The sequence below is a fragment of the Agrilus planipennis genome, unplaced genomic scaffold (assembly GCF_000699045.2).
Source record: "Agrilus planipennis isolate EAB-ADULT unplaced genomic scaffold, Apla_2.0 scaffold12, whole genome shotgun sequence".
NCBI lineage: Eukaryota > Metazoa > Arthropoda > Insecta > Coleoptera > Buprestidae > Agrilus > Agrilus planipennis.
In genome coordinates, this window is record NW_020439003.1 from 545,835 (window position 1) to 560,248 (window position 14,414).

The 14,414-nt window shown below is 33.6% G+C and overlaps 1 protein-coding gene across 6 annotated transcripts; it reads left to right on the forward strand.

Moving 5' to 3' along the window:
• Positions 1-9: 9 nt before the first annotated feature.
• LOC108733283 (YLP motif-containing protein 1-like) lies at positions 10-12,252 on the forward strand. Of its 6 annotated transcripts, none has more exons than XM_025976019.1 (11): positions 10-145; positions 206-268; positions 3,863-3,908; positions 3,954-4,195; positions 4,262-7,043; positions 7,096-7,988; positions 8,047-8,328; positions 8,386-8,610; positions 8,821-8,890; positions 11,647-11,759; positions 11,848-12,252. In XM_025976019.1, the coding sequence occupies exons 4-11, from the start codon at positions 3,965-3,967 to the stop codon at positions 12,001-12,003; spliced, it is 4,752 nt and encodes a 1,583-aa protein (XP_025831804.1). In that variant the 5' UTR covers positions 10-145; positions 206-268; positions 3,863-3,908; positions 3,954-3,964; the 3' UTR covers positions 12,004-12,252. The 6 variants fall into 6 exon arrangements, with proteins under 6 accessions (XP_025831804.1, XP_025831803.1, XP_025831802.1 ...); XM_025976018.1 differs by having other exon boundaries at positions 3,963-4,195; XM_025976017.1 differs by having other exon boundaries at positions 206-256.
• Positions 12,253-14,414: the final 2,162 nt, after the last annotated feature.

Consider the following 14,414-nt stretch of genomic DNA (forward strand, 5'->3'; position numbering starts at 1 on the left):
TTATGAATGCATCTTCATTATCAATGATTTTTGTTTCACAGTCTTGTTCATAAGTGACAGATCGTTAGAAATATAAATCCTTGCAGAATTAACGTGTTTTATGAAAGCAATTTATATATTTAAGTAATAGTGAGCATAGAAGAAGGTAATAACATATTTGAAATTCTTTTTAGTTAAATTAGACGTTTATTGTTTCTTATTACAGGTTAAATTGCACTTGACAGTGTTGCGGCCATTTCCATGATTATAATATAAGGTGAGAATTAAAGTAAGTTGTTTTTTATAGTAAGAAATAAATATAGGTAGATATGGATTAATGGTTTTCCTACAGATAAAAAACGAAAGCATAGTTCACAATTATAAAAGCTATAGGGATATAGTTAATTGAAGAAATGATATTGTATGTGTCTATGCCAGTAAACCATTGCAAGGATTTCTAATTAAAATGCAGTAATTTAATATGTACCTGCAAAATAATTTTCAATCATTCGTGCATATTTGTGTTAATTGTAATATAGGGATATAATTGAGTAACTACAGCAACTATGTAGAATGATCAAACAATACCATGCAGGTATGAGACTCCTGCAATTGCAGCCTTTCTTTACTGAACTGGTGAAAGTAATCTTTTTAAGTTGTAATTATACTTCGAGTTGTTTGTGTTTGATGAAAATTTTGGTATAATAGTTTACATATCCAACTGAATTAATTCATACAGGTCCTTTTAGAATGGTTAATGCTTCATATATCTATATAATGGTAGGATTTATTTTGAGGAAGAAAAGTGCTAAATAGTTGGCATTCTTAATTATTTTCAGTTTAATATTGTAGATCAATTTTAAAACATCATTAAATTATATTTTAAGCATTAGATAGTGTAAGAATTTGGACTGTTGGTTTTACAAAAGCATAATTTGAAATTAAAACTCAGCTATAAATTTAAAAAAGTTTTAATTTCCAGTTTGAATTTTATTGCATATAATATTTCAAGTTTTGGTATCCAATAAATAATAAACTTATAAAATTTGAATGCAGTTTTTTCAGAAATATTATAAGGCCTTATTGTTTAATACAAAAGGGATAATATTAATGCTGATATTTGCCCAGTTTATAACTTGATTGGAGTAATTTTTTGTTTTATAATAGTTAGTTGTAATCACATTACATCTTATACCTATCTACACATATTTATTTGTTTTGCACAGTTTTAAATAACTATNTATAGCAGTATTAGCATCTATTATTATAAAATATATTATCTATTTTCACAAGGGGATGCTAATAAAATAAGTTCGCAAATAAGGGAGAGGGAGTGGTATTGCTCAGCGTGACGTGATGTGAAAAGGGGGAGGGGGTCAAAGGAAATGTGATGTTCATAGTTCAATTTAATTTTAATTTTTTTATTAAATTGGCAGTTTTCAAAATTTTTCATTACGACACAAAGTTATTCTTTTGTGACGTAATATTTGTTAGGTGATCGTTGAAAGTGTGGCTTAACGCGATGAAGGGGAGGAGGGGGAGGTCCAAAAAGATGAAATTCTGAGGGATGACCCCAATACAAAAAAAAATGTTAAAAAGAATTTTACGTTTTCAGTTTGTTAGGCACTCGATATAACATTTGTTTTAAAATGGCATAAAAAAAGATTTTTTTTAAAAAAAAATAGTAGATTATTGAACAAAAGCTTTTACGTAACGTATTGTTTATTCGTTAAATATTTACATATTACGATATTGATTTTAAAGAAGGTTAATTCGGTTATGTAGCGTAATATAAAAAAATATTTTATCCATAATTAGTTTAAAGTAACGTAAAAAAATCGGTGTGAACAGTGTTGTGGTGCAAATATGTGATCAACTATGAAAGGACGTCAAACTTCTTGGCTAACCACCACCTACTTACTTGAAAAATCTTCCAAACTCAGAAGCGAGTCGTTCAATAATTGTATATTCAATAATCTTGATGATGGCTAAACTTAATACTTGGTGGAACATATATAAACAAAAAAGAGATAAGAACGCCTGGGTTTGTTTCACATTTTTTTTTTAAGAATTGTACTACAAGCTTCAAAATTTTGAATAAATGTAAATGAAACCAAGCATTTTTATTCTTTTAAATTCCTATTAAAACTAAGTTGATGGTCCTAATAACATCAACATTAAGTTTTACTTATTATTTTGTATTGTTTGTTACAAATAAAATGTTTTTATTCACTTTTTATACTTGTTGTTATTATTTTTTATTTGACAAATAATGAACTGCAACAGAGGACTTGTAGCTAATTAAAATTTATTGAATGTAAGGATTTTTATTTTGGTGATCAATAAATGACCCCTTCATGCTTGCTTCTTAAAAAAAATAATCGAAATGACACAAATTCTTTTGCTAAATTTACCATATTTTACTTAATATCGTGCAGCAACTAAAACAAACGTATCGCTTTTGCGCTGTGAAAGGGAAAGTTTAGTTATCGTTAGTTCGATACATGTATACGGCGATATTGTTTGATTTTCTATTTTGGGAGCCAAAAATAATAATTGGGGGGAGGGGTGACGTTTTTCTTCATTTAAAAGTGACAGCCGCTCAAGTATATAATCAGTGGATGGCAAATTTGTTATAATAGTGTTGTGTATCTTTATTATAAATTTTAATATACGTACACATAATATATATATGTGTATGTATGTATTTTAAGTAATTGTAAATAACTATGTTGTATATTGTAAATGCGTTTTAATTATTTAATTATTGTTATTATTATAATAAAGCTGCTTAAACTACGTACTCCATTATTGGTAATTGTAATGGTTATATTAGTAGGTAGGTACCTATAAATGGTACTGTACTTGCTAAACATTTGTTGGACAAGACTTCTTGAACCTATTAAAGTAATGAAGTCAAAATGTTTAGAAACCAGTCCAGTTGAAAGTTTGCAAAGCACGTAGTACTTTTCAATAACCTGCAACTTGAACACAAAAAAGAAATTGAAATTTAGAGATATTACTTTGGAATGTGAATATTTATTAATAGATTCTAAAAATAGTTGTAATCAATTAAAACATTTATCTTCAGCTTATGGTAGGTACTTAGTATTGCCACCTTTTTGATGATACTCTAATCTTATTGAATCCTTAAAAGTACTGCCTGGCGCAACTAGTCAGAATTGTACATTTCAATTAAGTAAAGTTTAATCATGTCAGATAGAGATGCGTATTTGTTTAAATAGTATTTCTTATGTAGGTACTTACAGTTTCGGAAAATTAGTACACAATAAACTATGAATTTAAAATAAAAAATTAATGTGAGCTTATAATAAGATGACTAACTGTAAATAATTGATATACGTTTAATTTCCTCCCTGGAATTTTCTGTTGTATGTTGTAATTATTGTTATAAAGAAAAATTTAAAATTGAGACTTCATGTTTAAATTAAGAAGTCAAAACCGCCTGACGATAGTATTAAATAACTAAGTGACAATTTTAAGTATATGATTGGTTTTCATATTCTAATTAAATTAAATCGAATTGTGAATTACCACATCGAAAATTTTCTCGAGCTCGTTACACAATACGTATTATAGTGACTCCTACTTCACACACATTGACAAACAAATAACATCTATAACATTTCTTTGTAATAAAAAATCCTACGTTACAAGCCTTACGTATACACTTACTTTTTTGTTTAAATATAATACTTTCCGGATGTATTATCAAAATAAATATGTTTTCTCTTCTCTTGAACACTGAATTTTTATGTAGTCGTCTTAAGGCGTTTAAAGCCTTGAAAAGTCCTGGATAAATATCGAGGGGCTGCTTTCTCTTTTGGTTTGAATGTCTATTCTCATGGTATTGTTTTATTAGCCCTTTCAGAAAATATAATCCAGAAAGGCGAGAAGGTAAATCGAAGGTAACCTATATAATAGGGTATTTCTGCAAAAGTCATATATAATAGTCGTTTTAGAGATGTCGTGGCCCCAATGGCCCGGAGGTGGGACTGCACAACCAGGTTTAGTTGCGCCTTTGACCACCCCACTAATAAATCCAACCCCGGCTGTAGTAAATCCTAGTAACATTGCCCCAACTGGTGTACCTTACACTGCTGAACAATGGGCTCATATGCAGCAGCAAAATTGGCAGCAATGGGCCCAATGGCAGCAACAGTTTCAACAGTGGCAACAGCAGTATGGAGCGCAGGTACATCATCTAAACGGTTTTTTGGTATTTGGTTGTTTTAATTTAAACATGAACATATCCTTTTAGTATGCAAAGACACTAAGCGCTTTAACGTCTCAAACGCCACCTACGCTACAACCCAACTTGCCAAGCACTAGTGTACCCCCGCCGCTTCCAACTGAATCTAAACCTCCTCCGCCACCTGAGGAACCACCAAGTGGTGTCTTTTCTGAACCTTCAGTTCCTGCTTATTCGGGATACACAACTGCTCCTTCAAACCCTTCAAATTATACCACTACGACGGCTTCGCAACCTCGTATCGGCTATTCTGCAGTTAATCAGCCTCCACCTGGTTATCAAACTCATTCACGAGTTGGTCAATTATCCGAAACAATCAGTGATAATAGACCTGGTTATACAGGTAATTTTGATGATAATCGGTGGCAGAATCAAGGTTTTCATCGTAACAGTTCTTACAATCAACCAGTAACAAGTCAACCGACAAACTTTTCGAAACCGCCACCAAAAATAATTACTGGTGATGTTACCGCAAGAAACGATTTCGGAAATAAAAGGCCTTATAATCAACCGCCGAATTACGGGGATCCAAAGAAGAGTAGATTTCAGCAGGAAGCTGGTAGTGCTTGGCCATTGAAGAAAGAAGAATTAATTGAAACTGGATCGACACAACAAAAGCCATCGGCTCAAACTAATATTGAGGAACTTTCGGAAGCAGAAAAAAAGTTTGATAAACAGTTTGCAGAATGGGAGGCTCAATTTCAGAAGTGGAAGGAGCAAAATGCAAACCATCCGGATAAGGCACAGTATAAAGAATACGAAAAAAAATGGGAAAACTGGAGAGCGCAGCTCCTTGAACGGAGAGAACAAATGAGACGTAAACGTTTGGGTTTGTTGGGAGACCCCAAGTTGGCTCAAAATAAACCTAATCAAGCGAAAGGTCAAATTCGTAGTCAAACAGAACCTGCAACTCCACACGCAGCTCCTTCGACAGAACCTCAAACGGAACACAGTGGATCTCGATCGATTTTAACCGCCACTGATGAGAATAAACAAAATAGTGTTTCAGAAAAGAAATTACCTTCTGATTTAAAGGACGAACAGCCACAACCTAATGATCTTCCCCAAAATTTTGTGAATAACGAAAATGATTTATTGAGTCATGAAAAAGGAGATGGTTCGGCACCATTTTTGAAACCTGCAAATACCGACGGTATACCGGGTTTGGACTTAGTAGTAGATAACAAAGATGATGAACCAGATGATACGGTAAATACTAAAAATGTTAATGTTCCTGATCTTGCCGCTATTTCTAAAGGACTAGATTCGATTTTGGGAGATGCGAAGTTTATGAACATATTAAATATGGTCTCTAAAAATCAAACCGTTCAACCTCCTCCCGTGGGAATGGCTTTATCCAAAATTTCTGACAGTCATTCACAAAGTCAGGAAAGACCAAACGATAATGCACGCACTGAAGGTCAGCAATACGAGGAAACTAGTATGAATAGTTTTACCGATGATTCTAATTTGAGAGGTAACGATAATGCGAGAGATGTTCCAGAAGTTTTCGGTCAGCATGAATATAATGCCGATCCAAATAGAAAATTGAATAATTACAATAATCCTCAGGGATTTGCAAACAGTTTCGGGCCAAATCTAAATCAAAATACTCCTGGTTCGAAAATTTTTAATTATGGTCAAGGTTGTACAAATGATGCGAATAATTTCAGAAGAGGAAATGAGGGAATAAATAACAGAAATGATGCTTTTGGTAGAGGAAGGGTTGTTGGAGATTTTGATAATCTGAGGCGATTTAGTTTTGATTCTGGCAATTTTAATAGGGGACCAGAGATGGAAAGTAGTAATTTAAATTTTAACAGAGCTTCGGGAAATTTTGACAGAAATCAGGGTGGATTTCAAAGAGGCAATTTCCAACGAGATGTCAACACTTTTGAAAAATCACCTGGTGGTTTTGACAAGAATTCAAGGAATTTCAATACAGGTCCCCCCACTTTTAATCGGGGATCTGGAAATTTTGTAGGAAATGTTCCAGGAAACCTTGAAAGAAATAATCGTAACTTTGGAAGAAATTCTGGCATATTGAATGAATCGTTTTCAACTGACCTTAATACACCACAAAGTAACTTTGAAAGAAACAGATTCAGGAGAGAATTTGAAGACGGTCCTGGAACACATAATACTGGAAATTTCGGTTTTGAAAGAGGACCTAGACCCTTCGAAAACATGGACAATACTGCTAATTTGAATAGAAACTTTGGACGAAATGCAGATGGTTTTGGAAGAAAAGGTGGCTTTTTAAAAAGCGATACTTTGGAAAAAGAATATGGTGGTTTTGATAAAGACAGAAACTTTGATGTAGATCGAAGAGTTGGTAAAAGTAATTTTGAAACCATTACAAGGGGAGGACCTGGTGTTTTTAGAGATGAAAGGGTTAATTTTGACAGACGATTTGATTCTGAAAATGATCAATACAGACATTTACAAAAAATATCCGGCAATTTCGGTCCATCAGAAGTAGGTCACGAATTAGGAAGGGGACCTACAGGATTAGGAAATGTTGGTGTCCCTCAGATGCCCGGTAATTACGAAAATCATGAAAATTTTAGAGGTGGTCCTGGTAATTTTATTAAAGATGATAACTTTCCGAGAAACCAGTTTGAATCTTCTGCACCATTGCACGATTCTTTTGGTAATCAACCCCATTTAACAATAGAACCCAATCTTCCTATCGACCCCTTACCTGCTAATGATTTGCCAGTAATAGAAGAGGAGGAAATATGGAAACCTGAAATGGTTATTGACTACGAGCATAAATCATCTAAGCTATGTAGGTAGGTAGTTGTATAATAAAACTTTGCCCTATTATTTTTGTTTTACAGCTGAGTTTGAAGTAATTGTGGAACCTGTTCATTCGTTTGATTATCGTCATAAACCATTAAATAGAATTCCATTACCTCAAAGACCAGAATGGTTGAAAGAGTCGCTTAAAAACTATTCTGAATTTGATTTTATCATTACAAGATCTTTCGAACCTCAACAGCTACGGAGGTATCCTACAAATGAATCGGTTAGATCTTATGATTCTTATAGAAAAGACGATTTTTCGTATGAGAGACAGAAGTACGAAGACAAGTTGTTTGACCGTCCCAGTGATCGGGGAGCTTTCGAAAGTAAAAGAGGCTATAATGATTCAAGATATGATAGAAAATCGGTGGAGGACAAAAGACCATTTGAAGACAAACGATTGTACGATAGAAAATTATACGAGGATATGTCTTCAGATGACAATTTTTTTTCTGACGAAAAAGTGTTTTATGATAGAAAACGAAGTAGCGAGGACAAATTAATTTTCAATGAAAGGTCCTTCGAGAAAAGGCGAATTCATGATGATAAAAGAAGTTATGACGAAGTGGACAGTAAATCGTTTGATCGAAAGTCAAATGATCGAGAAGATTTTAATCGTAGATCATTTGGAAGTGACAGTCACAGAAATGTGCATTCAGATCGTAAATTAGATTCAAGAAGGGATAATGTTTCAGAAAGTGTCAATCCCCAATATGCAAAGTGGTCACCCCCACCAGCTCATGAACAGATGCAGTTTGAAGATAATGCAAAACAAACACCTCAGAACAAAAATAATAATATTACGTTAATAGAAGACATACTGCATCCACCAGGGAGATATAACCGGCCCTCTAGAATAGTCATCATTCTTAGAGGACCTCCTGGAAGCGGAAAGACAACTTTAGCAAAGTTAATCAAAGATAAAGAGGTACTCCATTACTTTAAAGAACAACTTTATTCAGTTAATATTACGGTTTCAATAATAGGTTGAAAATGGTGGATCAGCTCCTAGAATTCTATCATTGGATGATTACTTTATGGTGGAACAAGAGAAAGAAGTAATCGAAGATGGTAGAAAAGTGAAAGTCAAAGATATGGTTTATGAGTATGAAGAATGCATGGAAGCCTCTTACAGGCAATCGTTGATGAAAGCCTTCAAAAAAACCGTAACTGATGGTTACTTTCCATTTATAATCGTCGATAATGTGAACGAAAAAGTGAAATATTTCGGAGAAATGTGGAGTTACGCAAAACAAAATGGTTTTCAGGTATACATAGTTAAACTTGAGATTGAGGCAAATAACTCATGGCTCAACTCTTTGTAGGTTTACATTTGTCAGTTAGAGTTGGATGTACAAACTTGTACCAAAAGAAATATTCATGGACGCACTGAGGCGGAAATCCAGAAATGTGTATCTGGATGGGAAACCACCCCAACACATCATCCCATTCTGGATGCAACGAGTTTAATTCAGTCTGGATCAATTCCAGAAGTTGAAATGGAAGAAATTAATTCGCCACCGAGTGTCAATAATGACGAATCGCAGGAGGTAAGATAATTGTTTCAGATATAGTGAGTCGGCCGAGCTGCTGTTTAGTTACCCTTTTTGGTATTTTAATTAAATAAAAGTAAATTTGGTGCCATTTTCATAATGCTATTTGAGGTTCAGTGCTCTGTAATAGGTTCATCATGGTGGCGTCACTTCAAATGGTAGTTGATTTTTTATTGTATTTTTTTGGTCTTAATAATATTTAAACAGAGAGAATTCCTGCAGGAGAATATGTGTAGAAGCAAATGGGACGCCTTCGACTTAAGTCAAGACAATCTTGGTAAGTTTTTAGTTACCAGTGATATTATTCTTTTCAATAAAATCAATTAAATTGCTGAGGTATTTACGTATATTCTCTGAGTAACTTAATATTACATTGAGGAACGCCTTGTTTCTCTCTACCATGAATTATTCCGTTAAATGGCTAAAGTGTTTATTATAGTGCCACTTGATGACACGTAACATTGTTTAGTTTTGTGTTATACGTATATATTTTTAGTTACACCCATCTACTATTGACACACTGATGTTTAAGGTTTCGATACTTTTTTTCTATTATTAGAAAACGTACACTATCCTTCTTGAGAAAGGTATATGTGTGTAAAACTATTAAAAAAACATCTATATTTTATTATATTTCCTTTATAAAGGTGTAAGCATTTCCTTTATTTGATACCTTATAATGTAAGAGAACTACAACGATGATAATAGGAATAAAGTTCAGATAAAAAGATACTTACCTCTACATAATTACTGTAACACACAATTTAATTTACCGACGCATGTTTCAATCGTTTTACTTTCGCGTGGAAAACGTCCGCACTGAAATGGGCGAAATTCATGTCTGCAAGTTAATTGTGACTCTTATTTTTTATTTATTTCTTAACAATCTCCTAATTTAAGTACATTAATTATTAAGTTTCTTATTCTTGCTTCAAGGCCACTGTGGTTAAAGACAAATTTTAGATATGTATGTAAAAGAAACGTTAAATAAAAGTGACTTCATGTCATGATAAACTTTTTCATACTTAGGGATATTAAAAATGGGCATATTCTACAGGCTTTAAGAAGAAAATTTTTAATTACCCTTAGTAAGGGCCTCTAAAATGCAATATAAGGGTCTATTTCAGCTAGATCTTCTGTTATTAAGTCTTCATGAATGGAGACAGTAAAACAGAGGAAGTTACTCATGTTTGCTCTTCTTTATGTTCTTTAATATTTAATGACATATACACGTGTACATTGTCCACTATGTCTGATCAGTATTCCGGAATATTTGAAGGGTAACATCTGAAGGTACTGTAGACTGTATCTCGTCATAGTACTACAACGTAGAGGATGTAAAAAGTGTGCATAAAAAGTATCCCTGTTAAACAGTCGTTAATGATTGAGAACAGTTACCGCGTTATCTCATCGACTTTCGACGAAACACACATACCTATTCGTGACCTTCGCAAACAGCTGATTCGTAGACAAGTCAGTGTACGTACTGATTAGTAATAATCTGCACTCAACGTTCGATTGGCAAAGTATTACCACAAAATAAACGCGAATGCGCATTATCGTTATCATTGCCGGAGCAGTTGGGGCTTTCGGTAAGTTGACAACCCTCATGTTTATGTATATCACTGAGTGGTGCGAGATGGTTTATTCTACTTCTTTTTAATGTATCTTCTTTTCCCTTAACTTTTCCAGAGTATTCATCAGACATAGTGTACGTATATATATGTGTAATAAACTATAATTTTTCTTGTGTGCTGGTTGTGATATTTATATAAATGCATTTATTCTGATAAACCTTATTAAAAAAAAATAACGTCGCCTGTGTAATTGTGTTGAAGCAAAATGTGACTTAAAATTCTCTCCTATGTACGACAACAATTTTAAATGCTTTTAAATGCTGAAAAAATTATGCTTTCTTTATTTGTAAAATGCTTGAACCTTTTTGTTTCAAAATGGATTTTTAAGACATTTATTCGGGACATGGATGTCATTTTCGTAATACTCTTCATGAAATCTGCATGTACTTCTCGAAAGCAAGTACTGGGATTGTCTTGTTCTATCGCGTAAAAAAACCAATTGTGGGATTTATAAAAGGTAGATCAAGTAAATTGATGATGTCATAAACTGTTAACTGTGACTGTACCTTTCCACTTATTACTGCTACAAGTTGCAGACAAATCCAAAAAGCGTCTATTATCATCCAATGAAAATATTTTTTTTTGTTAGTTCTTTACTGTGCTCCATTTTATTAATCATACATTCGTTAAAAATATTCAAATTGATGTGCAAAATTAAATTTAATTAATACATGGGGTAAGTAAATAGACCAAAAAAATTTTTTGGAGGGATTTGCTCTGTGTATTAGTTGGATTTAAAAATTGGTAAAAGTTTGGGTTTTTTAACGGATGTAGCTACTCTTAAAGGAGTAAATGGGACTTGCGTACTTACTTCGTTCGGCTGATGAAGACAAACTGTGAGATAGGATAGTTCACAGATGTATAGTAACCACGCTTTAACGTGGTCCAAAGTCAATGTAAGTAGGGCAGACGATGCGCACGGAGTATGCGCTAAAAGAAGGAACACGTTAGAACATACACCGGGTTGTGAGGATAATGCTATGTATGCGACTACTTGGGGGATGCGGTTTTTAATAGGCGACAATATGCGTTCGTCGCTTACAAGAGTTATAACACAAAGAATGTTATCGTCAAAACGTTTTCTTCATTTTCCACACCACGGAATTTATGTATCCATAATTATTGCTCAATCTGCTGGGGCGGATGAGAGGATTTAGGATCCTCAAAGTTCAACGGCGTTACAAATACCTTCTACAGGGTTGCCTTAGTTTATTGCTTTTGTGCCACGTTAAAGCGCAAGAGTAGTAACTTTACTACAGAGTGGAAGTGTTCTAAAAAACACAAAAAAACCTTAATTTGTTTTGTTGTGTTTATTATCAAAATAAAAAAGAAAGTCGTACACAGATAATATTTAAAGCTGTGTTTATTATTTTTTTCACAAAGATTTGTATTGCAGCTAAACTCGATGGAATCAGCAAGCCCCTCCGACCATCCAAAACAATGGAAGACTACCTTCAACTCGACGATGACTGGGTACAAACCACACCCTCCAAGCCAGGCCAGAAGAGGGTAAGTGCCGAACAGTAATGTAGTTTGCAAATTGTAGTTGTTAATAGACGGATATTAATCAGCTAGACGGTTTTGTTTACTCTTAAAGGTTCGGTGGGCTGACCTGGAGGAACGGAAGAAACAGGAGAAGATGAGGGCCATTGGCTTCGTGGTCGGACATACAAACTGGGACCGGATGATGGATCCTACAATGGGGAGCAGTGCTCTAACTCAAACAAAGTTTATTGAGCGTTTTAAGTACTAAATATTAGAAATATTTAAAACAAATAACGTTTTCATTAGTAGTTCACCCGTAAGAGCAAGATGTTTGCACTGCAATTGAAGAATATTTCTGTTAAGTAACGAAAGACTGTATATTTAAATTTTGTTAATTATTGTCAACTTTTTCATTATCTCTTTTTGCGGTGAATGATAAAATTAGGTACATTGATTTTATGTTTTTTAGTTTCGTACGTTAAACTAAATGTAACTGAAATAATATGTATTAAATATACTACAAGAATTTCATTTTTTTTTTTATTACAACAAAACAAACATCTCTATCTATTCTAGTTCTATTGTACATATGGTGAGGGTTGGACAACAAATAAATAAATATAAATAAATAATTTGAAAGTTCTAAAAAGAGACGTAAGTATTTAGTGCACTTATTTAAAATGTGGTAGCAAATTAAAAAGATAACTTTTCGTTAAATACATGTAATGATTACAAATACAAAACAGTTTGTTTATTTGGTATCGATCACAATACCGTTGATTTCATTATTGTTAACCTAGAATGTGTTTTATTTTGAAAACGTTTTTTTTTTGTAATAAAAGATCAAAACTACTTTAATTTTATGTAAACAAGTAATAATTGTTCATCCTTAAACGTGATATTTATTTGTCTTTGCCGCGATTACAATAAAAGTTGTAGATATTACCGAAAGAAGGCAGATACTGTTTGCGCAAGGCAAACTGCGCTTGCTGGTCTCGCATCGCGTCGGCGTAAAGAGACGGACATGTTTCAATGGCGTTTAGTGGGACTGATTACTATTAATTTCGATTTATTACATATTAAAAATGCTATGAACATCTCGGTATATCGTATATCGTAAAGTGTCCAAGTTCGCGAGTGCCGCGGGTTGGTTTGTGTCGTATCGTTGATAAAAAGAGAATGCAAAATGTGCAAATGACTTATTCAAGGACACACTTCGTGAATGTGTGAGATGTTGCAAATGGAGCCGGTCGACTTGATAGTGTAAGTAACTACGATAAACCATTATTCTAGCACTTCTATATATATATGTATATATATAAAAGGATAAAATCAACGTACAGCCTAAACCGCTGGGTCTAAAAACTTGAAATTTTGCGGAGATTTGCTTTTTATAGAACTTAAATGAAACTGAGAAAGAAATTTTAAAAATTTAACTCCTAAAGATGTAAAATGGAGGTTTGCGACATAATCGAATTCCATGCGGACGGAGTTGCGGGCAGCAGCGAGTCTTATACGTATTTTTTATTATAATATACATTAACTACGAATGATTAAAGAAAACGCATCTCCTTTTTTAGGCTCTGAAAGTCACTTATTTTAGTGCTTAAGCTAAAAAGAGTTTATAATCGGAACTGTTGTAGTTGGGTTATTTTAATAGATTATATATAGGTACCAATAATTAAACAATTAAATGTTTAGGTACTATAAAATAGTATGTATTAAAATAACTTTTCTAATATACAGAATGTAATTGAATTCTTTAAGTAAGTGATTATACATTTAATGCACTTAAAATATGGTCTATACATTTATTTTTAACGGTAACATTCGTAAAGACTTCACATTTTGAAAGATTTATCGAATACGTTAAATCAGTTTTATCAGTTGTGACTTTTTTTGTGTTTTTAAAAAGATTATCGTCTGTAACAAACATTTCTTCGTCTTTTCTTCTTTCCGCTTGTCTTTGCTCTTGTCGGGCCGCCACCATCATTACCATGTTCGTCGGCGTACTTGTCTGGTCCATGTGTTCTTTGATGCAGTTTTGCAGTATATTCAAGAAAAACATAAATGCAAGCAAAGTCATGGCTGAGACTGCAATGTTGTTTTTCTTTCCCGATTTATGGTGGCTGAGGGGATAGAAAGCATTATTTTAGTCATATAAACGTAAGTGCATGGTCGTAGTTAGGGTGGGAGGGGTACAAAACTCATTGCTCACACTATCACAGATGTATAGTAACCACGCTTTAACGTGGTCCAAAGTCAATGTAAGTAGGGCAGACGATGCGCACGGAGTATGCGCTAAAAGAAGGAACACGTTAGAACATACACCGGGTTGTGAGGATAATGCTATGTATGCGACTACTTGGGGGATGCGGTTTTTAATAGGCGACAATATGCGTTCGTCGCTTACAAGAGTTATAACACAAAGAATGTTATCGTCAAAACGTTTTCTTCATTTTCCACACCACGGAATTTATGTATCCATAATTATTGCTCAATCTGCTGGGGCGGATGAGAGGATTTAGGATCCTCAAAGTTCAACGGCGTTACAAATACCTTCTACAGGGTTGCCTTAGTTTATTGCTTTTGTGCCACGTTAAAGCGCAAGAGTAGTAACTTTACTACAGAGTGGAAGTGTTCTAAAAAACACAAAAAAACCTTAATTTGTTTTGTTGT

Coding starts and splice junctions, on each gene's coding strand:
- LOC108733283 (XM_025976019.1), top strand. CDS start 3,965: ATGTCGTGGCCCCAATGGCCCGGAGGTGGGACTGCACAACCAGGTTTA. Junction 7,044..7,095: donor GCATAAATCATCTAAGCTAT/GTAGGTAGGTAG, acceptor TTTGTTTTACAG/CTGAGTTTGAAGTAATTGTG. Junction 8,891..11,646: donor CTTAAGTCAAGACAATCTTG/GTAAGTTTTTAG, acceptor TTTGTATTGCAG/CTAAACTCGATGGAATCAGC.